The sequence below is a fragment of the Schistocerca gregaria genome, chromosome 3 (assembly GCF_023897955.1).
Source record: "Schistocerca gregaria isolate iqSchGreg1 chromosome 3, iqSchGreg1.2, whole genome shotgun sequence".
Classification (NCBI taxonomy): domain Eukaryota; kingdom Metazoa; phylum Arthropoda; class Insecta; order Orthoptera; family Acrididae; genus Schistocerca; species Schistocerca gregaria.
In genome coordinates this window covers 445181362-445207068 of record NC_064922.1, presented here as the reverse complement: position 1 = coordinate 445207068, position 25707 = coordinate 445181362, and the positions used below count along the sequence as shown (strand labels likewise).

The 25707-nt window shown below is 42.1% G+C and overlaps 1 protein-coding gene across 1 annotated transcript in view; it reads right to left on the bottom strand.

Moving 5' to 3' along the window:
- Nucleotides 1-25707, bottom strand: part of LOC126355411 (uncharacterized) — a 2054872-nt gene that overhangs the window by 966557 nt on the left and 1062608 nt on the right. The window contains exon 3 of the mRNA XM_050005714.1: nucleotides 5039-5075. Within this exon, the coding sequence (XP_049861671.1) occupies nucleotides 5039-5075 (37 nt within the window). The remainder of the gene's footprint in view (nucleotides 1-5038; nucleotides 5076-25707) is intronic.

Here is a 25707-nt window from a genome sequence, read left to right as displayed (position 1 = left end):
TTTGTCGTGTAACCACTCCGGCACATAAAACTGGTTCAAACGGCTCTAAGCACTATGGGACTTAACGTCTGACGTCATCAGTATCCTAGACTTAGAATTACTTAAACCTAACTAACCTAAGGATATCACACTCAGCAGTGCCCGAAGCAGGATTCGAACTTGTGACCGGAGCAGCAGCGTCGTTCCGGACTGTAGCGCCTAGAACCGCTCGGCCACAGAGGCCAGCCCACTTCACTACAGACAGTGCGTTATGAACAGGTGCTCGATCGTGTTGAAAGCTGCAGTAATAATCCCCGAATTGCTCTTCAACAGTGGTAAGCAAGAACTTCCTTAATAAATCAGTGTATGCATGTGCTGTGATAGTGCCACGCAAAACAAGGGGTGCAAACTCCTCCATGAAAAACACGACCATATCGTAACACCGGGATTTTACTGTTGACACTACACACGCTCGCAGATGAATTAGCCACACGCACACCCTGCCATTTGATCGCCACTATGTGTACCGTGATTCGTCACTTCAAATAACGTTTTTCCACAGTTCAGTTGTCCAATGTTTACGCTGCTTACACCAAGCGAATCATCGTTTGGATTTTACCGGCGTGACGTGTGGCTTATGAACAGCCGCTCGTCCTTGAAATCTAAGTTTCCTGACATCCGCTGGCCGTTATAGCCCAGCGGTTCTAGGCGCTACAGTCTGGAATCCCGTGACCAGTACGGTCGCAGGTTCGAATCCTGCCTCGGGCATGGATGTGTATGATGTCCTTAGGTTACTTAGGTTTAAGTAATTCTAAGTTCTAGGGGACTGATGACCTCAGCAGTTAATTGCAATAGTGCTCAGAGCCATTTCAACGATTTTTTTTCTCGCCTCCCGCCTAACTATCAGCGTACTTTCAGTGGATGCTGATGCAGTCTGGAATTGCTGTGTCATGATCTGTACAGATATCTGCCTATTCCACATTATGATTCTGTTCAACTGTTGGCTATCTCTGTCCGTGAACAGACAACGCCGGTCTGTATGCTTTTGCGCTGTACGTGTCCCATCACGTTTTCACTTCACTATCACATCGGTAACAGCGGAATTTCGGGTGTTTAGGAGTGTGGAAATCACGCGTACAGAGATATGACACAAGTGACACCCAGTCACCTGACCACGATCGCAGTCCTTGCATTCCGCGGAGCGCCCCATTCTGCTCTCTCACGATGTCTAATGACTACTGGGGTCGCTGATGTGGAGTACCTGGCAGTAGGTGGTATCACAATCCACCTAATAGGAAAAAGTATGTTTTTGTTGGTGTCCGGATACTTTTGATCACATAGTGTACGTAAACCTGAAGGCTTTAATGGCCATTGTCACTAAGCTTAAAATTTTCTGTGTTGATAGGTCATGTAATATTTCTTATAAAGGATCGACGCTTCGACTCTTCTGCTGAGGTATTCTTCAAGATGTTACAGTGTCCACTGTTGATTGATCATCGTATTTAATCTGCAGTGGACAACATCCTGATGAAGATGTCAGCAATTTGGTCCAAACGTCGTTCGCTTATAAGAAATACGTGTTAATGACCAAGAATATTTTAACTTTATATACTTATCTCTCTGTCTGACGCTGATGGAAGGCGGCAAACTTTTGTAAGTTCTGTAAAAACTTGTTGACCATTTTATGGAATATGTTCAACTTGTTGATTAGCATTTTACACAAGGTGAGCAGAGCTTGCAGCGCCACTAATGTGCACCTGGAGCGCTACTCACGATCTGTAGCATCGTCACTAACGCCAGCAGAAGCGCTGCTTACGAAATACTGGGCAGCGCTGCCGAATTGCGCAGAGTCAAACCGGCTGTTCAGCCTCACTCGCTTTCACGCGGGTGAGTGCTATCTGATTGCGAATCAGTAGGCTCATGACCCCTTACACGCGCCTAAGGAAACACGGTGATTAGTTGCACCGCAAAGCACCACAAGCCTTGGAGGTGCAGTAGAGCTCCAAGTCCGTCTACACTGCAATTATGTTATCTATGCAATTGTGCGTGATTTCCACGAGTTTGTGTAACCTGTGCAGTCGCCTCTGTCTTTCCGCGAGGTAGCGCCTACATCTTGGTCAATTTCTGCCAATTTACGCGATTCTTCTACGCACTCATTCCCTTGCACTCCACAGATGAGTGAACACCTCGAGGGCAGTGCACGTGCTTTCAGATGCTTATTGAAATGAGACATGTAGACTACCGAAAAGCCATTTCAAAACGAAGCAAAGTATCCTAGGTAGGAAATATCACAGAATCCTTTAAATACGGCATCCGAAAGAGGTCTTTGGCAAACATCAAAATGTGTTCATCAGTGTTGGAATATGCCGTTTGCGTAACATTGTTTGTTTAATTTAGCCTATCGGGATCAGATTTTTCAGGCCCTCTCTTACATCGGTTCTAGAAAGATAAAAATAAAAAATATTACTAAAACATTCTTTACCAAACAGTCTTCTTGTGAATGTTATGTACAAAAATGAGGTAATATCACGAGAATGTTTGATCCTAATAATGTAAGTAATAACAGTTATTACTAATGGTAATTGCAAATTTTCATACAAAAATCAACATTGATCTCTAAAGCACTTTTAAATGCAGGCTGTAACGGATGTAAATGCTGATATTTCTATTGGTGACTGAGGACGGTGTACTGAACAACATTATAAAAATATTTACTTCATGTTCAGATTAGTAATTGTAGCTATCGATAGTCGTATGTTGTTTGATTTGGTAGTACCTCCAGGTAAATTTGGCAGTTAACTCTTGTTTGCCCTTGGGCAGTACGTCAGATATTGTGTGGACGCGAGGTTGTGAAACGGTTGGTCAATTGGCAGTTTACTTTTGTTGCAGCTACGACTGAGCAGAAAACATCAGATTATATAGTTCGTGACATGTTTGTCTGACGACTGTTGCACACAGAGAAAAGTGAACCAACGAACTGATGTGTGTACATATTATGTTGACACATATAAAAATATCAGCACTTACACCCGTCACATCCTGTATACTTATAAACAGCAAGGGTCATGTCATATGAGAAGAGCCGGCCGTGGTGGTCTCGCGGTTCTAGGCGCGCAGTCCGGAACCGTGCGGCTCCTACGGTCGCAGGTTCGAATCCTGCCTCGGGCATGGATGTGTGTGATGTCCTTAGGTCAGTTCGGTTTAAATAGTTCTAAGTTCTAGGGGACTGATGACCACAGCAGTTGAGTCCCACAGTGCTCAGAGCCATTTGAACCATATGAGAAGAATGAAATTATGGTATTCTTACCTGTTAAGAAGAGGCAAAAGCAAACGTTAACCATTTTAACCTGTCTTTATAGGTGCATGCGTTAAAACTCTGCTTACGCAGAGACAAATGCACCCTCTCGATTAACACTTGGTGTCAGTATCGGATATGATTTTTTGGGGGTTTCCCACATCCGAGTAAGCGAATACTGGGCTGGTAACAACATCCCGTTTTCTCTGTTGATCCAGTATGGACGCGGGACAGCGGCCACATATATTTCACAAAGAAATTAACAAGTTCTCTTACATCATTTCGGTACCAGTTTCGGCAATTCAGTATGTCATCTTCAGGCCCCATATTCACTCCTAAAAAATAATCGATATTGGCATACTGGGGCCATCTGTTTCTGGAAGTCGTGAATTTTCAAGTCCATGCTTTGAAGACTTGACTGAGCACAATGAACTGCCGGAACTGGCAGTGAAAATAATGCAAAAATACGTCACAATTTGCATGGCTGTCTGTCGAATTTCTTTGTTAAACATCCAACCTTAGTTCTAGATCCACAAACATTTCCGTAACATTCACTCACTTTCACAGGAATAACACAAGAGGCCAGCAGAAGAGGTACGCAGTTTATATCCTAGAGGGTGGGAGCGGGGTGAGGGGTTGGTGCGAGGGGCAGGTAGAAGGAAGAGGGTGTAGTGCTACAACGATGAAAATTAATATTACGACGATGTCAAACCTTATTTTCATGATGTAAAGAAGTATTCATGATATTAAAATTGTAATTATAATTTTATTATTTTCATTTTCTTGTTCAGTGTATCAAAGACTTTCTAGTGCATGGAATAAATTAGCATTGTTTGTACTACGAAAGTATATATGATTTTGAGGATTAAGCATGTAATAATTCGATGTAAGAAATTTTGTTGAGTCTGAATTTTGTTCTCGTACTGGTCAGTAGAGAAGGAAAGGTTCCTTAATCGATGTGAAAGTATAAAGGCTGTAAAAAGGAGACAGAGAGAAGCTAAATACAAATTATTCAAAACAAATATCTCTAAAGTGTAACGTCTTGTGATTTCCTATAGCTAAAAATTGCAAGGTCTAATCTGAGCCTCTCCTGAATAACAGTGAAGAACATTTATGTTATCATATATTTTCTTCCTTTGATCACAGTTGTGATTCGCATGTTTCTTTTTGTTACGCGACCTGTTATGATGAATATTTTCATTATACGCGCAAAAGTGCACACAGTTTTAATCGAACTTGCGTCTTTCGGAAACGATAACTTTTAATCAGTGCAATTACGCGAATACCGTCTAAATCGCAACCGTGGTCGCGAAAGTGTTTCCTGGACCAAATAATTCTTATAAAATGTGTATTCTCCAAAGCCAGCAGCATTGCACTATCGCTGACTCTCAACAATCGAAAGAGTAAAAACAGTGCTTAAATAAAATTGCCACCTTTTAATAATTATTATTATCCAATTAAATAAATAAATAGCAAATTCAGTGGCTATCCAATCAATAAACAGAGAGAGCAATTCAAGGGGCTGGAGGAGCAGCGCAGGGGAAGTATGGAGCAGTTGAAACGTGGCAAGAGGAAGGGGAAGATATGGGGTAAACACCAGGAAAAATAGCTACTGACGAGAAATCGAAATTGTGTTACAACTGATGGGACTTATAAAAGAACTGACCATATGGCCTCAGTTGTATCAGAGCTAGTAGAAGATGAAGTACTGATACAAAATATAAAAAAATTGTTGTATCGAGTTGTTTGTTTTCTGGTACATACCGGTTCGCTTTCCACAGGGTCAAATTGAAGCACAGTCCTGAAACAAGAGAAGATACAGTTAGTTATCCGCACAGCCTGTGGAGCGTGTCCCGTGGCGGTCGGCCCGTGCGTATGACCGCTGGGGCAGGCGCGGCAAGTTGGTCTGCCGCAGTCCGGCGGCCCCACTACTGACTTCCCTCCCTGCCGTGGCCAGCCGCCCGCCAAGTTCGCCGAGAACGCCATTCAGATCCAAGCCGCAGGGTGTTGAAGCCAGCAAGTTACTCGAGCTTAAATGGCTTACGTTCCCCTTTAACAAGAGGTCTGGAAAGTGTCACTCTGGACTTGCACTGTAGTCTACGCGACACAGCCTGCACGAGCTAAATTAATGTAGTTGAAGTCGCGTTTTGACGGGACTAGTTAACGAGTTGCAAGTGCCGGCGTGTAGTGAATACAATTACCCTCCCTAGTTAGTTTCCAGATTACAAGCTTGCAGCAAGTAGAACTCAGCACCTAAGTACTTGGCAGTCCGCATGGCAGTCACGTGCAAACTTGGAACGCGGCGCTTCCACGATTATACATCTAGTTATTCTTTTCTCCAGCAAGCGGAAAGAATAGTATTGTCTTGTAGAGGTGGAGTAGAAAGTAAGTAGTGAAATTACCAGGCAGCTTTACTGCAACTAAATTTCCAGCATTTTGATTATTCTTGATACATAAGGCTGGACCATCATATCGAACCCAGACAAGAAAACTGTCAGAAGCCAAGAAAACGGCAATATTTAGTTCATATCATTCAAAAACGTGTGAGAAGTGCCCCCTAAGTGCACGAAAAACGTCAGTACTCCACATCGCAATTTGTAAACCACAGAGCAGTTTTAAGTTTGGTTGTGACTGCTTCATGATTCACCGCGACAAGAATAGTGTGAGACAAGAATGGTGTAGGTTCATTATCGCTAAAGGGTGGAGTGCGTCAGTCATTCAAGAGGAGCAGTAATTGGAGCAGGAGACTTTTCATGTAGAAGGTAGCTGGAATGTAATTTCTAATACACTAACTATTACAATGTCTGTGTTTATACAGTGTCAATATCCTGTATTAAAACGTTCTCCATACGTGCAACCATGTGTTAAGCAACAGACACTATTTTGTCAATTATAGGCGTTGCTAATATTACGAAATTTCGTGCACTGCAACCTTCTGCTATAAAGAAATTTCATACTGAACACCATTTTGTCAGTGAAATTTATTCTTATATTATACAAGCCCGATTCTATGTTTTTGTGAATTGTCTTCCATAAATTGTACCTAATAATTTTCCTCATTAAACTGCATTAATTTCCATAAATTATAATTTTCTATTTTTTCTTTCTAATAAAACAGATTTAATTTCTTTATCTTTTATACTGTGACCGAAGTAATAATTTTTCATCATAGATGTTTGAGTGTAGTACGATATTACAGCATATACATAGTGTTCCAGGAGGAATGGCAAACATTCAGAAATATGGTAGGGTAAGTCTAGTGAACATGGACTCTGACACGTATTTCCTGAGACTTGTGAGCAGCTCTTCATCTTCAATACTGTAAAACTACTGTAAAACAGATCTCTTACACTGGAAGATCTTTGCTTTGAGATGTTGTAGTACTGATCAAAAAAAGAAAATTTTAGCCAGGGATTATGGGCTCCAAATTGCATACCTTAGGAGCTGTGAGCACTTCTTCATCTTCACTACTGCGACACACATCTACTCTGTTGAACAAATATTCATAGCTCTTAAGGGATGCATTTTAGAGCGAATGTTAACTAGTCAATTTCTTCTTGTTTTGGTCCATACTACCCACTCTCATATTAAGGAAAAGAAAGTGCTTCCACTACAAGACAATTGTTTTTGACCATCTAAGATGAAGTGCTCATAGCTCTTCAGGTAAGCAGTTTAAAGCTGAGTTTAAAGTCCAGATTTTTTGGTTCGGACCACCGTTGCTGTCATATCTCTAAATACTGACCATTCCTCCTGAAACACCTTGTATGTGGATTGTAAGAAAAATATACAGCGCAAATTCTGAAATGTATGCCTCGACGAAGAAATTATGCTATATGAACATGGGTCTTTCAATTCTTTTTTCCCATATTACATCTCATTTTCTCCAACTTATTAATCGTGGGAGACACACAAGAACAGAACGTTAGAGTTGTCGTGTACGTGCACTCTTGGTCACATATGGTTACTTACTCCACCGTCTATTTATTGATTTACTTTTTTTTTACTTGTCCTTGCTGTAATACGACACTTGGCTCCTACACTGGCAGTGTACACAAATGCAGAAATGGCAAAACCCCATTTGATATGTGGATTAGCTTAGGGAAATTGGGCATGCGCTCAACATTTGTACCGGGAGAGATTTTCAGAACGAAGTTGTCCGACACGTCATGAAGCCATTGCTCGTCGTCTTTGGGAACGAGGGGCATTTAAGCGTGATCTAGCGACAGGAGGATGCCTAGGACGACGAGAAAACCGCAACGGGAGGCGGAAATTCTTTATGCACTTGACGAAGTCACCAGTGTCAGTACAAGATATGTAGCTGCAACACTGAATGTTGACCACATGACTAACTGGCGAGTTTTACACGAAGACTAGTTGTGTCGATACTATTTACAGAGTGTGAAGGCACTATCAACAGCTGTTTTTCCTGCATAGGTGTAATTCTGCGAATGGTTTTTTTCAACGAAGTGTCAACCCTAATTTCAGTGCAACAGTGCTGTTCACAGATGAGGTAAAATTTTAAATTTTCACTATTGCCATTTATGGGCAGACGTCACTCCTCATACAACAGTTGAAGCAAGTCATCGACAAAGAATTTCTGTCATCTTCCTTCCAGGCTGAACGAAGCTCCATAATTTTGTAGAGGATGTTCTGTCTGATCTGTTACCGAATGTGCATCTGCCTGTGCCTTTAGCTGTGCGATAAAATATATACTTCATGAACGATGAGGCGCCTTCTCATTTTAATGTTAATGTCTGTCGGCTTCAAAATACCAAGTTCTGTGACAGATGGGTAGGCAGAGGCGGACCAGTTGCTTCGCCTGGACTATTAATTGTGGGGGAGTTTGAAAAATCCTGTGTGCTGGATATCCAGCCTCCGTGCCCGTATGATGGAAGGCTGCGAAACCATACGCAGTACTTCGGGGATATATTAGCTCATCCTACGACGGAGGGTTGATGCATGTATCAATGTTTAGGGAGGGCGTACTGAACACGTCCTGTGAGAACGAGATGCATGTGCTATGCGGTTCACATGTGTTTCCAGTGATTAATGAGTTGGAGAATGTGAATCGTAGCATGCAAAAAAGACCAATGTTCATGTAACATAACTATATATCATCTTCGCCTACGTGCGAGGCACGTGTCCCACTATTTGTGCCGTACATTTATGTTACAAGTTGCAAAAGTAATTCATGAGCGACGTAAACCAAAAAGCAAGAAATGTGATGTAACTCAAAAATCTATTGAATAATTACTTGATAATAACTCACATTCGATTAGTTCAGTGCTGTTGTATTGAATATAGTGGAATTTAGTGCCAAAAATACCTATTCGAAATTTAAAGGAACCTGATACTATTTTAATATAAGTTTCATTGAATTTTTTAAGTAAACTTTTGTCAAGTACCAAATTTTATAGGTGTGTCACAGTTCATACAAGACTGAAATATGAGACTCCAATAAGAAAATTTTTATAAGAAGTTGTTGAGGTAAACTGATCGATATTAGTGAATATTATGACAGACGCTTTTCTACAAACTTTAGTACCTTGTAGAATATTTTTTACCTTTTAATTGCAATAATTCCTAGTGGCCACAGCTAAGTCATAAGCCTTGTGTACAGTCGAGTATTAATTTTCTGGAACCATCCACAGATGATCCATAACGTTACGTACACTTGGATCACAGCGTCTCGGTCCTTCTTTGCAATCAATGACATCAGAGAGACTACACGTCAAGCACTAGACGAGTCCTCAGTACGTTTCCGAGGGCATGTGGTACAGGATGTGAAACTACGGATGGTCGCATTAGCATAAATCACATGACGGTACTTTGTGGACACCGAGCTGGCCCCCGATATTTCCTAAATGTCCTACGTTGATTTTTAAATCAGACGAATGTCGAGGCCAAGACATTAACAACTGTTCACTGTCGTGCTCCACAAGCAGCAGTGACAGAGACAGTTATCCTGCTGGAATACTCCACGGCCGTCATGCGAGGAATCGAGCAGAAATAGTTACAGGTGGTGTGCATTAATGTTCACATAACTAAAAGCAAGGGCGTCGACACTAAGAGTACAATGGAAACTCCACTGTTAAGAAACGATAGTTATATTTTCCTGCTTGGCTGTTATAAATTTGTGTCTGTTTCACCCGAAACGGAAAGAAAACCTTATTCCACTGCTAAGCTCAGTGGAGACGATGGGTAGACGGAAAGAATACACTGAAGGACTCTGCCTGGGCGAGTAAAGGTTTCATGAGATGACTCAGGACGAAATCGTTATCTAATCAGGCGGAAGCGGTACATTGCATTCGTTCGGAATTTTCAAAATCATTGTGGGATGCGTCAACCAAAGAACTGCACGAGCTGATGAGTAGGAGGTATGAGGCAAGCAACACGCAAGCAGTCTTATTGAAAAATATCATCCACATAACCCCGAAGACATCGTGGTCAGACAAGAGCGAGAACTTAACTATTCATGTATCCAAGTTGTTGACAAGAATAATACACATAAGATAGTGGATGTATTAGATGACCAGTTTCTTTCTCAAAAAGGTAGAAAGCGTCGGCTGCTCTTTAAGGATATTTTCTAATGATGCAGTCGTCTATACCAAAATAGCAACGCCAGAAGGTAGTAAGAATTTGCAGAACGACCTGAAGACCATTGATGAATGGCAGTTGACCCTGACCGTAAATAAGTGTAACATGTTGCGGATACATAGGAAAAGAGATCCACTACTGCACAGCTACATTAGTGATGACAAAGAGCTGGAAACAGCTTCTGCCGTAAAATATATGGGCGTAACAATCCAGACAGACCTGAAGTGGAATGACCACATAAAACAGATAGTGGGAAAAGGAGAGACCAGACTCAGATTCATTGGAAGAATCTTACAGAAATGAAATTCATCCAAGAAAGAAGTGGCTTATGAGGCACTTGTCCGCCAGAATCTTTAGTACTGTTGATTTACCTGGGATCCCTATCAGGTAGGACTGACAGAAGATGTCCCACCAAGATCGGCGCGTTTCGTCACGGGATTGTTTAGGTGGCGAGATCGCGTACGGAAATGCTAAACCAACTCCACTGGCAGACTTACAAGAGAAGCGTTGAGCATCACAAAGAGATCTGAAATTGAAATTTCGGGACAGCACCTTTAAGGAGAAGTCGGACAACATATTACTTACCCACATCCCAACATACATCTTGCGTACTGATTACGAGAAGAAAATCTGAGAAATTAGAGCCCATACAAAGGCTTACCGACAAAGATTCTTCCCACGCAGTATTCGCAAGTGGAACAGGGTTAGAGGGATCAGATAATGATACCGAAAGTAGCCTTTGTCCCACACAATTAGGTGGCTAGAGGAATGATGTAGATGTAGAGAAGATGTGATGTTGCGATTCATAATGGAAGACAGAAATAAAATGAGGCCACTCTCATTTATCACACGTAAAAAGCGTTCGGCAATATAAAATTGTGCCTGACGTTCGATATTCTGTGAAAAAAGTAGTAACTGGTAGGGAATGAAAGATAATATACAACATGTACGAGGATCAATTTGGCTGAACAATAATTGAATATCAGGATCAATGTGCTCAGATTAAAAAGGGTATAAGACCGTATTGCGGTATTTAGCCCGTAATATTGAGTCTATACATCGAAATGGCGATGACGGAAGTGAAAAAGACATTGAAGACTGGGTTTGAAATCCATTGCGAAAGGATATTAATCATACTGTTATTCTACTTGGAAATGAAGAAAAATTATAGGGAGTGTTGAATGGGTTGAGAGAAAGCCGTAGTAGAAGGAAGACGTGAGGAATAATAGAAATGAGATATTCGATAAACTCAACATCAAACTCAGGGACCGAGAAACAATCAAAGTTAAGCAACATCTTTATCTTGTAAGCAAAATAAAACAATACAAATGAAGAATGGACAACATGAAAAGGGGATCACCTCTGTCAAAGAAACTTTTCCTGCCCATGAAAAGACTGCTAGTATCAAACCTGAGGAATAAATTTCTGAGAATTTTCGTTTGGAACATAGAGTTGTAAGGAAATGAATCATTAACTAGAAAAACCAGAAAAGAGTAGAGTCGAAGCATTTGGGATGTTATATAATGTTGAAAATTAAGTGGACTGACAAGATAAGTAATGCGAATGTTCTCCCTAAAATCGATGAAGAATGGAAAACATAAGAAACACAGGTAAGGAGTGACAAAATGATCGAACATCTGTTACGACGTCAGGGAAATATTTCCTTGCTGCTAAGCTATAGAGAGCAAAAGCTGTAGTAAGGGAAAATAGATACTGGAACACCGCCAACAAGTAGTCGAGACTGCAGGGTGCACATGCTACTCTGAGATGAAGTAGTTGCACAAGTGACTAATCTACATCCGGCCATATCTAACTAGGCAGGAAACTAGTGACTCCAAAAACCTGAGGTGAAGGTGCCTCATAACATAATAATGTGGCCATAGGCCTGTCTCCATGGCGCTGTCCATACTTCGACCAACCATTCACATGAGTGACGGCGTATTCAGACTTAATCATCGACCTGCTCTACCAATAAACTTTAATTATACGACCAGAATTTTCGTTCCCATTGCACCACGATACGTTGCCGCTCATCCCACGCCCACTTCAACTGTATTTGACGATGTCGTTGGCTCCACATACGAAGCCGTAGTTGCTTAATAGTGTTGCGTCCAAAAATTTGCAGTAAGCGGTAAGCTTCGAAGCACTTGCGTCTCTTCCTGCACCGCTCTTTGTCGCAGGATCTGCAACAAATCTCCGCCTACCGTGTTTTTCAGGGCAGCAAGGACTCCAATATCCACCATCGGTAATGAGTTGTGGAAGTCCAAGACCTTGTCTCCCATTCGTGGTTTCAGTGCACTTGAACAATATTCCAAGCATGCCCTCGGCCGGCCGCGGTGGTCTCGCGGTTCTAGGCGCGCAGTCCAGAGCCGTGCGACTGCTACGGTCGCAGGTTCGAATCCCGCCTCGGGCATGGATGTGTGTGATGTCGTTAGGTTTAAGTAGTTCTAAGTTCTAGGGGACTAATGTCCACAGAAGTTGAGTCCCATAGTGCTCAGAGCCATTTGAACCATTTGAACATGCCCTCGGCAGTAACGCGCAAACAGCCCACCAACATCGCCGTTTTCGAGACAACTCATTCGCCGGAGCCTGATCCGGGCCGAGCCCGTATGCACTCTTTGTCAATCGTTTACGTCACTGAGTTTCCCCATATTCGGCTAATATCCTCGCTCAAATGATTTCCGTTTCATCTCTGTTCCATTTATAAATTTTCCATGTCGCGTCACTTACGAAGATCGCCATCAGACAGCATTCTTTCAAATACACCTCGCCCGAACCCACTGTGTGTCTTATTACCTGATATTGTCCCATGTATATGCAGAAAATGAAATATGGTTAAGATTTTATAGAGCTTCAGTGATTTTAGAAAAGTCGACTACGATGGTTTAATCTCAACAAGCTGCTACAATCTTGCAGTATATCACGAAATTTCAGATTACAACTGTTCAACACACAAGGCTGCATGTTTGCGAAACCTGGACTGTCCCGATAAGTACACATGCGTGTCTCATATTCAAGCGGAAAGTGGTTAATATCCTTGGCTCGATATAAGACGAGATATCGGGTAATGGATGATTAAACATAATTGTGAAGCGAATGAGATCTACAATAGCCCAAATATTGTAGGTATGATAAGAACCAAACGGCTTGTACGGAAGGTCAGATCACTCAGATATACATATGTAGACGATATCGTGATGCAACGTTTGCCAACAGTATTGGCTGAGCATCTCCGACACGTTTTCTTGTTTACTGAATGAATCTGTAACAAAACGTGCCGCTCTTCTTTGGGCCGTCCCTATTACCTCTGTCAGTCCTGACTGCCACGGAATCCTTGCTGTCGAGCAATATTCTAGCGCTGGCCGAACGACTGTTTTGTAAGCTACTTACGTTGTTGATGGATTAGCTATTTTCTCTGAAAACTCTTCCAATGAATGTCCTGTGAGATTACAAATAAATGAACTGACACAGTAAATATTTGTTTTATGCTACGTTTTCCATTAACCAGACATTGTGCTTGCAGTTAACAGTACCTATGATGATTATAGTTTACAACTGTGTCTTTTAAGGTTATTATAAACGCGGTAAAAGAAGATGGTGCTGTACCTCGAATACTATTTATGAATGAAATAATTAACACAGAGGCTCGTTACTGCCTAGTGGTTACTCTAAGGCAAAGCTGGTGTCATTTGCCTTTAACAATTCAAATGTTGGTGCATGTCAGTCCCGAGACTGGTTTCACCGTAGACGGTACGCGCTGTTCATTGGCATTACTCCAGAGCAAAAGTACATTGTGGAGAAGAGAAGACAAACGCACATGATAATAAAACGGAGCTGGATCTATCTAGGCTGTGCGCGCGACGACAGTGGAATATGAAACGCATACTCCCCTTTGCGGCTGAAGTGCAACAGAAGGGAGACGCTATCACTGAAATGAACGTTTTTGCTCCGTCGTTTCATACGAGGCATTATTTACATCTTGCGACAAGCAAACAGCAGTTCATAGGAAGAGTCAAAGAGAGGCAGCACTCAGGAGTATGAAGAGGGTTGCAGATGCAATCCACTCACAAGAGAGAGTTCTCGTTTGATTGCCAACTACTCGTAGGAACTGCACACTTGACGTTGAATACCTGAAATTGTTGGTATAGTTACAATTTGTCTCCCCGATTCGGAATGCAAAGTGAAGCTCGAAAATTAAGTAACAGAGACATTTTACATGACCATACGTCCGAGACTAAATTATCGAAAATGTAACTCAGGAATCTTTCCAGAATCAACATCGGAGGTGACAAAATCTGACTTGCCCCATATTCCAACGACGTTCCGATCTTCGGAAGAAGTGATGCGGATGAGAGACGTCATGGTTATTGCAGCAGCAAGATCGGTTTCGTGATGGACGAATCGAGAACCGAATATGCTGACGAGGATGTCACGAGGAGGCTTCACGGCCATTCGAGGGACACTATCCAGCAAGAGGCAGCCGGAAACCGATCTTACAAAAGAGGTAATATTTTAATATCTGTAATAATAACTTACATAGGGCCTAAGGCGTGAATCACAGATCAAAACGAATAATGGTTGAAATGGCTCTGAGCACTATGGGACTCAACTGCTGTGGTCATCAGTCCCCTAGAACTTAGAACTACTTAAACCTAACTAACCTAAGGACAACACACACATCCATGCCCGAGGCAGGATTCGAACCTGCAACCGTAGCAGTCGCACGGTTCCGGTCTGCGCGCCTACAACCGCGAGACCACCGCAGCCGGCTCAAAACGAATGTCCAGACTGGAAATTGTAATGTAGTGTCAGCCACCTTCTCCAGTCCTGCAGTCTATCAAGATGTTTCAGATTCCAGGTGTACAAAAAAGTTTAAAAACAATAGAAACTGATTCGAATCATACGGCTGTAAGCTTGCGAAACACAGTGAGTCCGGAGAAAGGAAAAATTGTTCTTTCGTGTTCAAGCTGAAAGCGATAAATATCCATTGTCCGGTATAATATGAGATCATCGGGTACTGGATGATTATACATCATTGTGAAGTTGGTGAGATGAACAACACACCAAATACTGTAGGTATGATGAGAACCATACGGCTTTTAAGTGTGGTTCAGTCACACTGCCGGGGAAATGTCAAATGTTCAAATGTGTGTGAAATCTTATGGGACTTAACTGCTGAGGTTATCAGTGCCAAAACTTGGACACTGCTTGACCTAAATTATCCTAAGGACAACACACACACACACACCCATTCCCGAGGGAGGACTCGAACTTCCGACGGGACCAGCCGCAGGGCAAATGTCAATGGCTTTTTAAATTCCTGGATTTTACACCCCGTGGTATAAGATCATTACGTAGTCCAGAGAGAATGTGGGGAAACTGGAACCTAGAGGACTTTGTATATATCGACAGAGAAGATTATTGCCCCCTGAAATCAGGAAATAGAACCCGATGATGGAGGAACATTGTAGTTTAACTTGGTTCTCTGGGCCTGATAATGTAACTGAATGCAATGATGAATGAGTCGTGTTAGATATGACTGTTGAGAATAAAACAGTAACGAGTATGTTTCGGAATAATTTTAGAATTCTGAGCAAGGAGATTGAAAATTGTAGCAAACGTATTGTAATTAACAAAATTCCAATAATGGATGGCGCAACATCATGCCGCGATATCAACTGCAAGCATCACTCGTTTGGACAGATATCTCTCGGTGAGATAATATTGGGTACAAATATTGTCAGCATTTCACTTCATCGTTCACTTGTACAAAGTAATGCTTTAGTCTGTACGTTCGAATATTTCGAAACACATATTTATCATAACTGGAACAAGCTCACATTTAGCTGTACATCTATACCCCGCAAGCCATATTACGGTGTGTGGTGGAGAGTACATTGTATAATAGTTTTGATTACCCCTTTTACTGCTCCCGTCGCAAATGATTCGCGGGAAAAATGACGGCTGATACGTGTGCGTGTGGGATCAATTTTTTTAAATTTTGTCTTTATGGCGTTTCCGCTATTTGTACGTAGGAGAAAGCTTGACTCTTGCTTGACTCTTCTAGGAACGTAGACTCTCGGACGTTTAACATTAGACCATATCATAATGTAGCGTCTTAGTACTGGTGCTGGCTGACTACCACCGAAATGTTTTCTCGCTTACTAGTAACGAAATGTACTGCTCTTCTTTGGATCCTCCAATTTACTTTATCAGGTCTATGAGGCACGGAACGCATGCTGACGAGCAGTATTCTAGTATTAGTCGAACGAATGTTTGGTAAGTTCGTACTTACATTATCAATAGGCTATTTTTCCTCAGGATCCTTCCTATAAGTCTCAACGTGGCATATGTCTTAATTTTATGTGGTCGCTCAATTTAAAATCGCTCCTTATGCATACTACAAAATATCTTATGCAATTAAATGCTTCCAGTGGCGGTCCTGCAATTTTAGAATCATACGACAAATGGTCTTTTAGTCTATGATTCGCGATACGTTACAGTCAATTACGTCGACGGCAGAGTTACCACAGTTGCCACTAAGCGTCAATCCTAAGCGTGACTTCACATGTGTTGCTACAATCTTGTAGTGTCGTGTCTTCTCTGTATAAAGCGGCATCTTCCATGAAAAGCGTCATGGAAGTTGCGACGTTATTTAGTGGGTCAGTTACATTTGTGGTGAATCACTAAAACTTGCACCCAAGTGCGGAAACGGAAACTGCTATTGATGTGAGGTTTTCACAGAACGGATTGGTAGTCAGGGACACGTATTGTTAGCCAATAACCAGATTTTAATAATATATGGTAAGTGAGCCCCCCCCCCCCCCCATGAACCATGGACCTTGCCTTTGGTGGGGAGGCTTGCGTGCCTCAGCGATACAGATGGCCGTACCGTAGGTGCCACCAAAACGGAGGGGTATCTGTTGAGAGGCCAGACAAACATGTGGTTCCTGAAGAGGGGCAGCAGCCTTTTCAGTAGTTGCAGGGGCAACAGTCTAGATGATTGACTGATCTGGCCTTGTAACACTAACCAAAACGGCCTTGCTGTGCTGGTACTGCGAATGGCTGAAAGCAAGGGGAAACTATAGCCGTAATTTTTCCCGAGGTCATGCAGCTTTACTGTATGATTAAATGATGATGGCGTCCTCTTGGGTAAAATATTCCGGAGGTAAAATAGTCCCCCATTCGGATCTCCTGGCGGGGACTACTCAGAAGGACGTCGTCATCAGGAGAAAGAAAACTGGCGTTCTACGGATCGGAGCGTAGAATGTCAGATCCCTTAATCGGGCAGGTAGGTTAGAAAATTTAAAAAGGGAAATGGATAGGTTAAAGTTAGATATAGTGGGAATTAGTAAAGTTCGGTGGCAGGAGGAACAAGACTTTTGGTCAGGTGAATACAGGGTTATAAATACAAAATCAAATAGGGGTAATGCAGGAGTAGGTTTAATAATGAATAGGAAAATAGGAATGCGGGTAAGCTACTACAAACAGCATAGTGAACGCATTATTGTGGCCAAGATACACACAAAGCCCTTGCCTACTACAGTAATACAAGTTTATATGCCAACTAGCTCTGCAGATGATGAAGAAATTGATGAAATGTATGATGTGATAAAAGGAATTATTCAGGTAGTGCAGGGAGACGAAAATTTAATAGTCATGGGTGACTGGAATTTGTCAGTAGGAAAAGGGAGAGAAGGAAACATAGTCGGTGATTATGGATTGGGGCTAAGAAATGAAAGAGGAAACCGTCTGGTAGAATTTTGCACAGAGCGTAACTTAATCATAGCTAACACTTGGTTCAAGAATCATAAAAGAAGGTTGTATACATGGAAGAATCCTGGAGATAATAAAAGGTATCAGATAGATTATATAATGATAAGGCAGAGATTTAGGAATCAGGTTTTAAATTGTAGGAAATTTCCAGGGGCAGATGTGGACTCTGACCACAATCTATTGGTTATGACCTGTAGGTTAAAACTGAAGAAACTGCAAGAAGGTGGGAATTTTAGGACATTGGATCTGGATAAGCTGAAAGAACCAGAGGTAGTACAGAGTTTCAAGGAGAGCATAAGGGAACAATTGGCTGCAATGGGGGAAAGAAACACAGTTGAAGAAGAATGGGTAGCTCTGAGGGATGATGTAGTGAAGGCAGCAGAGGATAAAGTAGGTAAAAAGACTAGGGTTGCTAGAAATCCTTGGCTAACAGAAGAAATATTGAATTTAACAGATGAAAGGAGAAAATATAAAAATGCAGTAAATGAAGCAGGCAAAAAGGAATACAGACGTCTCAAAAATGAGATCGACAGGAAGTGCAAAATGGCTAAGCTGGTATGGTTAGAGGACAAATGTAAGAATGTAGAAGCTTATCTCCCTAAGGGTAAGATAGATACTGCCTACAGGAAAATTAAAGAAACGTTTGGACTGAAGAGAACCACATGTATGAATATCAAGAGCTCAGATGGCAACCCATTTCTAAGCAAAGAAGGGAAGGCAGAAAGGTGGAAAGAATATATAGAAGGTTTGTACAAGGGCGATGTACTTGAGGACAATATTGTGGAAATGGAAGAGGATGTAGATGAAGACGAAATGGGATATAAGATACTGCGTGAAGAGTTTGACAGAGCACTGAAAGACCTGAGTCGAAACAAGGCACCCGGAGTAGACAACATTCCATTAGAACTACTGACGGCCTTGGGAGACCCAGTCATGACACAACTCTACCATCTGGTGAGGAAGATGTATGAAATAGGCTAAACACCCTCAGACCTCAAGAAGAATATAATAATTCGAATCCCAAAGAAAGCAGGTGCTGACAGATGTGAAAATTACTGAACTATCAGTTTAATAAGTCACAGCTGCAAAATACTATAACGAATTCTTTACAGACGAATGGAAAAACTGGTGGATGCGGACCTCGGGGAGGATCAGTTTGGATTCCGTAGAAATGTTGGAACACTTGAAGCAATACTGACCTTACGACGTATCTTAGTAGAAAGATGAAGAAAAGGCAAACCTACGTTTCTAGCATTTGTAGACTTAGAGAAAGCTTTTGACAATGTTGAATGGAACACTCTCTTTCAAATTCTGAAGGTGGCAGGGGTAAAATACAAGGGAGCGAAAGGCTATTTACAATTTGTACAGAAACCAGATGGCCGTCATAAGAGTCGAGGGACATGAAAGGGAAGCAGTGGTTGGGAAAGGAGTGAAACAGGGTTGTAGCCTCTCCCCGAAGTTATTCAAACTGTATATTGAGCAAGCAGTAAAGGAAACAAAAGAAAAATTTGGAGTAGGTATTATAATTCTTGGAGAATAAGTAAAAACTTTGAGGTTCGCCGATGACATTGTAATTCTGTCAGAGACGGCAAAGCACTTGGAATAGCAGTTGAACGGAATGGACAGTGTCTTGAAAGGAGTATATAAGATGAACATCAACAAAAGCAAAACGAGGATAATGGAATGTACTCAAATTAAGTCGGGTGATGCTGAGGGAATTAGATTAGGAAATGAGACACTTAAAGTAGTAAAGGAGTTTTGCTATTTAGGAAGTAAAATAACTGATGATGGTCGAAGTAGAGAGGATATAAAATGTAGACTGGCAATGGCAAGGAAAGCGTTTCTGAAGAAGAGAAATTTGATAACATCGAGTATTGATTTAAGTGTCAGGAAGTCATTTCTGAAAGTATTTGTATGGAGTGTAGCCATGTATGGCAGTGAAACAGGGACGATAAATAGTTTGGACAAGAAGAGAAGCTTTCGAAATGTGGTGCTACAGAAGAATGCTGAAGATATGGTGGATAGATCACGTAACTAATGAGGAGGTATTGAATAGGATTGGGGAGAAGAGAAGTTTGTGGCACAACTTGACTAGAAGAAGTGATCGGTTGGTAGGACATGTTTTGAGGCATCAAGGGATCACAAATTTAGCATTTGAGGACAGTGTGGAGGGTACAAATAGTAGAGGGAGACCAAGAGATGAATACACTAACCTGATTCAGAACGATGTAGTTTGCAGTAGGTACTGGGAGATGTAGAAGCTTGCACAGGATAGAGTAGCATGGAGAGCTGCATCAAACCAGTCTCAGGACTGAAGACAACAACAGCAACATGGAAAGTGTAAAGAAATGGTTCTGAGCATTATGGGACTTAACATCTACGGTCATCAGTCCCCTAGGACTTAGAACTACTTAAACCTAACTTAGCCTAAGGACATCACACAACACCCAGCCTTCACGAGGCAGAGAAAATCCCTGACACCGCCGGGAATCGAACCCGGGAACCCGGGCGTGGGAAGCGAGAACGCTACCGCGCGACCACGAGATGCGGGCTGGAAAGTGTATTTTTTGTGCAAACATACACTTTGTTAAATGGAACACAGCATATTAACAATTTTTATTTTGGGTGGAGACACGATCATGACAAATTTTTTGAACGACACTGTCGCCATTTGCCTATAGTAACTATAATTTTATTGTTATAATATCCAGATACCGGTTTTAAGCCATTTTAAGTATAAAACTAGTATGAAATACAAGTCCTTGCAAAAAAAGTATATCTAGTCAAAAGAAAAGTTCTGGCCTATTTGACCGGATATGATTTTTCGACAAGAAATTTATAGCACTGTGATTTCTTTTGACATATAAATAAGTATTTGTACTTCAAATTGTTCTAAGGCCGAAATTTGCATTCTATAACAATAAAACAAGAATTTTTATAGTCAAATGGCGGAAGCATCATTCCAAAAATGCTACCTGACATTAACAAATGGTAAATTAGAATGTCGGCGGTGTTTGTTGCAGAGTTCTAGTGAGAGTCGTTCACGAGGTATAGCTCTTCGGAAAGTTTCTACGCCGACACTTGCCTGCGCTATTCAACCTGCATAATTGCTAGATACGATGCTGTTATATTTACTTATAGTATGCTTGTGTTTTCCTTAAGGGCATTGCGACTTGCTGTTCAGTTAGCAAAGCAATAGGTATTGAATGGACGATGGGATTTACGAATGCAGAAAAAGCCGACATGCTCACGCTGTATTCAGAATGCTGGATGATGGTTCAAATGGCTCTGAACACTATGGGACTTACCATCTGTGGTCATCAGTCCCCTAGAACATAGAACTACTTAAACGTAACTAACCTAAGGACATCACACACATCCATGCTCGAGGCAGGATTCGAACCTGCGACCGTAGATGTCGCGCGGTTTCAAACTGAAGCGCCTAGAACCGCTCGTTCACTCCGGCCGGCAGTGCTGGATGAAGGCAGTCTGTTCTTGTATTGTGTATGCGGCAACATATCTGAATGCACATCAACTATATCGGCGTAATTTGTCAACCTCTTCAACCGATCACGTGATTTAGTTTACAACTCCTAGACAACGTAAAAGAAGGAAACAAGAGACGACAGAAGTGGAGGAAATTAATGTTTATGCTGCTGTTGCATTTAACCGCACGTTAGCTCCTGCGCAATCGCACTAGGAAATGAAATGAGTTGGGCAAGTGTCTTACGAATTCCCCCTTCGACATAGGTTCCATCTCTATCATCTCGCTGTCCATAAAGAGCTGCATGGAAACAATTGTCTGAATCTTGTGAACTTCTGAAATGGGGATTAAGACTGGATACTCCAGGCGTATCATGTATCTTACTCATTTAAACTTTTCTAGGTTTGTGACCGTTTTGTAATTATGCATCAGTAAACAAGAACACCCTGAAGAATGCCACTTGCAGCATTGAGCGAAACGTCAGTATTTTTATATATTGACAATGCGGCCACATACCCCAAAAATTCTATTTATTGCGACAATGGCCGCGTAAGCCTATATTTATATTTATCATGTGTTTGGTTAGGGATGAATCCACATTTATCAATATTGGCCAAGTACATTGCCGAAACATGCACTATACGCCTGTTGCGAATCCCCGTTGGTTTCGCCATGTGGAACGTCAGCGTCCGTGGAGTGTGAACGTATGGTGTGAGGCAGTAAACCATCAGCTCAAAGGCCCATTTTTCACAAGCGGAACACCGAACAGGGACGTGTATCGCAGCCTCCTAATAGACCATCCTCCTCGGATGCTATAAGACGTTTCTCTGCAGACTAGGAGCTATCTGTGGTACCAACATGGTGGTTGTGCAGACACAGTGCACGGCGTTATACAGCATTTTTTCTTGAATTGTTTCCACATACGTTCGTTTGTGTGGCCATCTTCCGCAGCTACTGGTAACATCGTAAGTTATCTGTCTTGAGCTGACTGCAATGTAAAGAGAATTACACTAGAAGCGTTTCATTTTTATTTACAAAGCATTTTCTCTGGTATTCTGTAAACTTTATACGCACGTCTAAATATTTATTTTTGATTCTTTTAGGTTAAAAAAAGCGTTTTCTGTATGAAGTTGATCTGAAAGCTATTTACGGTATTTCTTTGCGTAATATGCACTTTCCCCTCTTGTTAGCAGTGGTAGATGTAGACAGGCTTCATTTCACATCTGCAGTTTTTAGCATTTTGCGTTATTACCTACGCTGCACTATTCATAACTGACTACCTTAACTGTTTTTAATTCATCACTGCCGCAGTGTTTATGCCTATTCGTTTGTTTCCGTTCACGTTGTGATTGTTGGCAAAGTATGAAACGAACTTGTGTGTGTGTGTGTGTGTGTGTGTGTGTGTGTGTGTGTGTGTGTGTGTGTGTGTGTGGTGAGAGAGGGGGAGAGAGAGGGGGAGAGAGAAAGAGAGAGAGAGAGAGAGAGAGAGAGAGAGAGAGAGAGAGAGAGTTAGTGAAATTGTCTTGTGTGTAGGTAGACACGACTACACCATAACACCACCGCCTCGGAATTTTACTGTAGGCACTACACACGCACGCACATCACATTCACCAGGCATTAGCCATACACACACCCTACCATCAGATCGCCTCATTGTGTTTCGTGATTCGTCACTCCACACAGTGGTTTTCCACTGTTTAATCGTCCAATGTTTACGCTCCTTACACCAAGCGAATCGTCGTTTTGCATTTACCGGAGTGATATGTGGCTTATTTGCAGCTGCTCGACCATGAAATACAAGTTCTCCCACCTCCCGCTACAGTCATGGTACTTGCAGTGGAACGAAATGCAGTATGGAATTCTTATGTGTTGGTCTGGATAGATGTCTGCCTATTACAAATAGCGACCCTTTTCAACTCCCGGCGGTCTCTGTCAGTCAAGAGACGAGGTCAGCCTGTACGATTTTGAGCTGCAAGTGTCCCTTCACGTTCGCACTTTACTATCACATCGGAAACAGAGGACACCTAGGGATGTTTAGGAGAGTAGAAATCTCGCGTACAGACGTATGACACAAGTGACACCGAATCACCTGACCACGTTCGAAGTCCATGAGTTCCGCGGTGAGCCGCATTCTGTTCTCTCACGATGTGTGATGATTACTGGGGTCACTGATATGAAGTACCTGGCAGTAGCTGGCAGCACAATGCACCTATAATGAAACACGTTTTTTGGGGGGTGTCCGGATACTTTTGATCACATAGTGTATACTCTGGCGATACTTCCCATTAAAACTACCACATTCTGTGTTCGACTGTGCACTCTTTATGTACCATCTCTCATCACAAAACGTGACCTAAACTGGAGCACTTAATAACAACAACGTATCAGAGTAAAATAAATAAAAATAAGAGATAATCTCAGTCACAGCTAAACAATCTCCGGTTACTTTTGTTATTATTATTATTTTCTTAGCCTTTTGCCGTAGTTCTTTTCTAATGCATATCCCCTTTCTACAGGACGACCGAAAAGTCCTATAAAATAATAAAATGCACTAAATCAAGGAATAATGTAGGTAGAGAAGTAAAAACTTATTTGTCTGAAATAGCATTTGTGTTTTATTGGAATAAAGAACAAATGCAAAAACCTGTCAACAGATGACTCTGAACAATAACACGTTACGGACACTACGTGCGAATCGTGTATAAAATGAGCTGTAGTGACAGCGTGAGCCAGATACTAAAATGTAGACTTTCACGGCCGGAAATATCATGTCCATTATAATTATCCGGGCTGTTATGCCGTGGTCGGTTGATGAATTCTGTGTCGATTCCCAACGTTTGGTATCAGACTGCGGGAGACATCTTCAAGGGGGTCCGTAGCTCGATGGAATGCCCAACACACCCACTGGCTCGCTACTGACTGCCGCTAAATTCCGGGTCCGCGCGCTCCCACGCCGCGGCGTGACGTCACGCGTTTTTAAACGTCAGTGCAATTGGCCGCTGTCTGTCGCCGTCGATCGCCGTTGCCATCACCCAGTAGTGGAAGGGTGGAACACCGGCATCCATATACCGTTTAATTTCACGCCCTCCTCCTTTCGGTTGAAATTATTTGGGTGTTTAGCGATTTCGATTGGCTCCCTGTAGAGCCTTTCGTAATACCCGCTTGTGGCCGCTAGTACTAGCGTCTCCTCGAAACGAATATTGTGGTTCCCTGGCTGGAAAGCATGCTCCGCAACAGCTTATCGTTCCGTTTCTCCTCTTCTACAATTTCCCTTGTGCTCTTCCAAACGTTTAGAAACTGTTCTTTTGTTGATACCCACCTAAACATCACCACACCTGAATGGGATCCTATACACTCCAGCTTTTTCCAATGGTTTGCGAGCGTCCTTGGCAGGCTTAAGGTATTCCTGTATGTTCCTGGTGGGCTTGTAAATTACGGTAATATTCCGCTTCCTCAAGATGCTCCCTATTCTTTCTTTTACATTTTTAACAAACGACAGGAAACCTTAGATTTTGCAGTAGCCTGTACGTCAGTATGATTTCTGCGTGGCTGCCTCAACGCACGTTTTATTTCGGAGGACGAATATTCGTTCTTCAGAAGTGCATTGTGGAGATGTTCCATCTCAGCGTCGAGCAACTCAGGTTCACAAATATTTCTAGCTCTGTCCGCTGATGTCTTGATAACACCCCGCTTCTGCTTCGGGTGGTGGTTCAAATTCCGGTGCAAATAACGGTCCGTGTGCGTGGGTTTGCGGTATACTGAGTGGCCCAAACTACCATTTTCGTTTCTAAAAACAAGCACATCGAAGAAATGTAATCTGCCGTCTACCTCCTCCTCCACTGTAAACTGAATTCTCGTGTTTATACTGTTCAGATTGTAAGTAGGCTGTTTAGGTTTTCTTATTGGTAACGCCGCTTAGCGCTCGGTATGAAAAATCACTGGCTGTGCTGTGCGCAGTCTGTGTTTAGTTTGCATTGTTGTCTGCCATTGTAGTGTTGGGCAGCGGCAGCTGGATGCTAACAGCGCGTAGCGTTGCGCAGTTGGAGGTGAGCCGCCAGCAGTGATGGACGTGGGGAGAGAGATGGCGGAGTTTTGAAATTTGTAAGAATTGGTGTCAGAACTGCTATATATATTATGACTAGTGAGTTAAATACATTGTTTGTTCTCTATTAAAATCTTTCATTTGCTAACTATGCCTATCAGTAGTTAGTGCCTTCAGTAGTTTGAATCCTTTATTTAGCTGGCAGTAGTCGCGCTCACTGTATTACAGTAGCTTGAGTAAGGAAGATTTTTGTGAGGTAAGTGATTTGTGAAACGTATAGGTTAATGTTAGTCAGGGCCATTCTTTCGTAGGGATTTTTGGAAGTCAGATTGCGTTGCGCTAAAAATATTGTGTGTCAGTTTAAGCATAGTCATGTATAATTTTTCTAAGGGGACGTTACATATGTCGACCCTTAGCCACAGATACCTCACTGGAATCTTCTGATTTTCTCTTGTAGTTTGTGTTGTTAGTGTAGCCTTTGTTTATTGCTAGCGCGTAATCACAGAGAGAAATTCCTTTGTAGTTGCAGTCTTT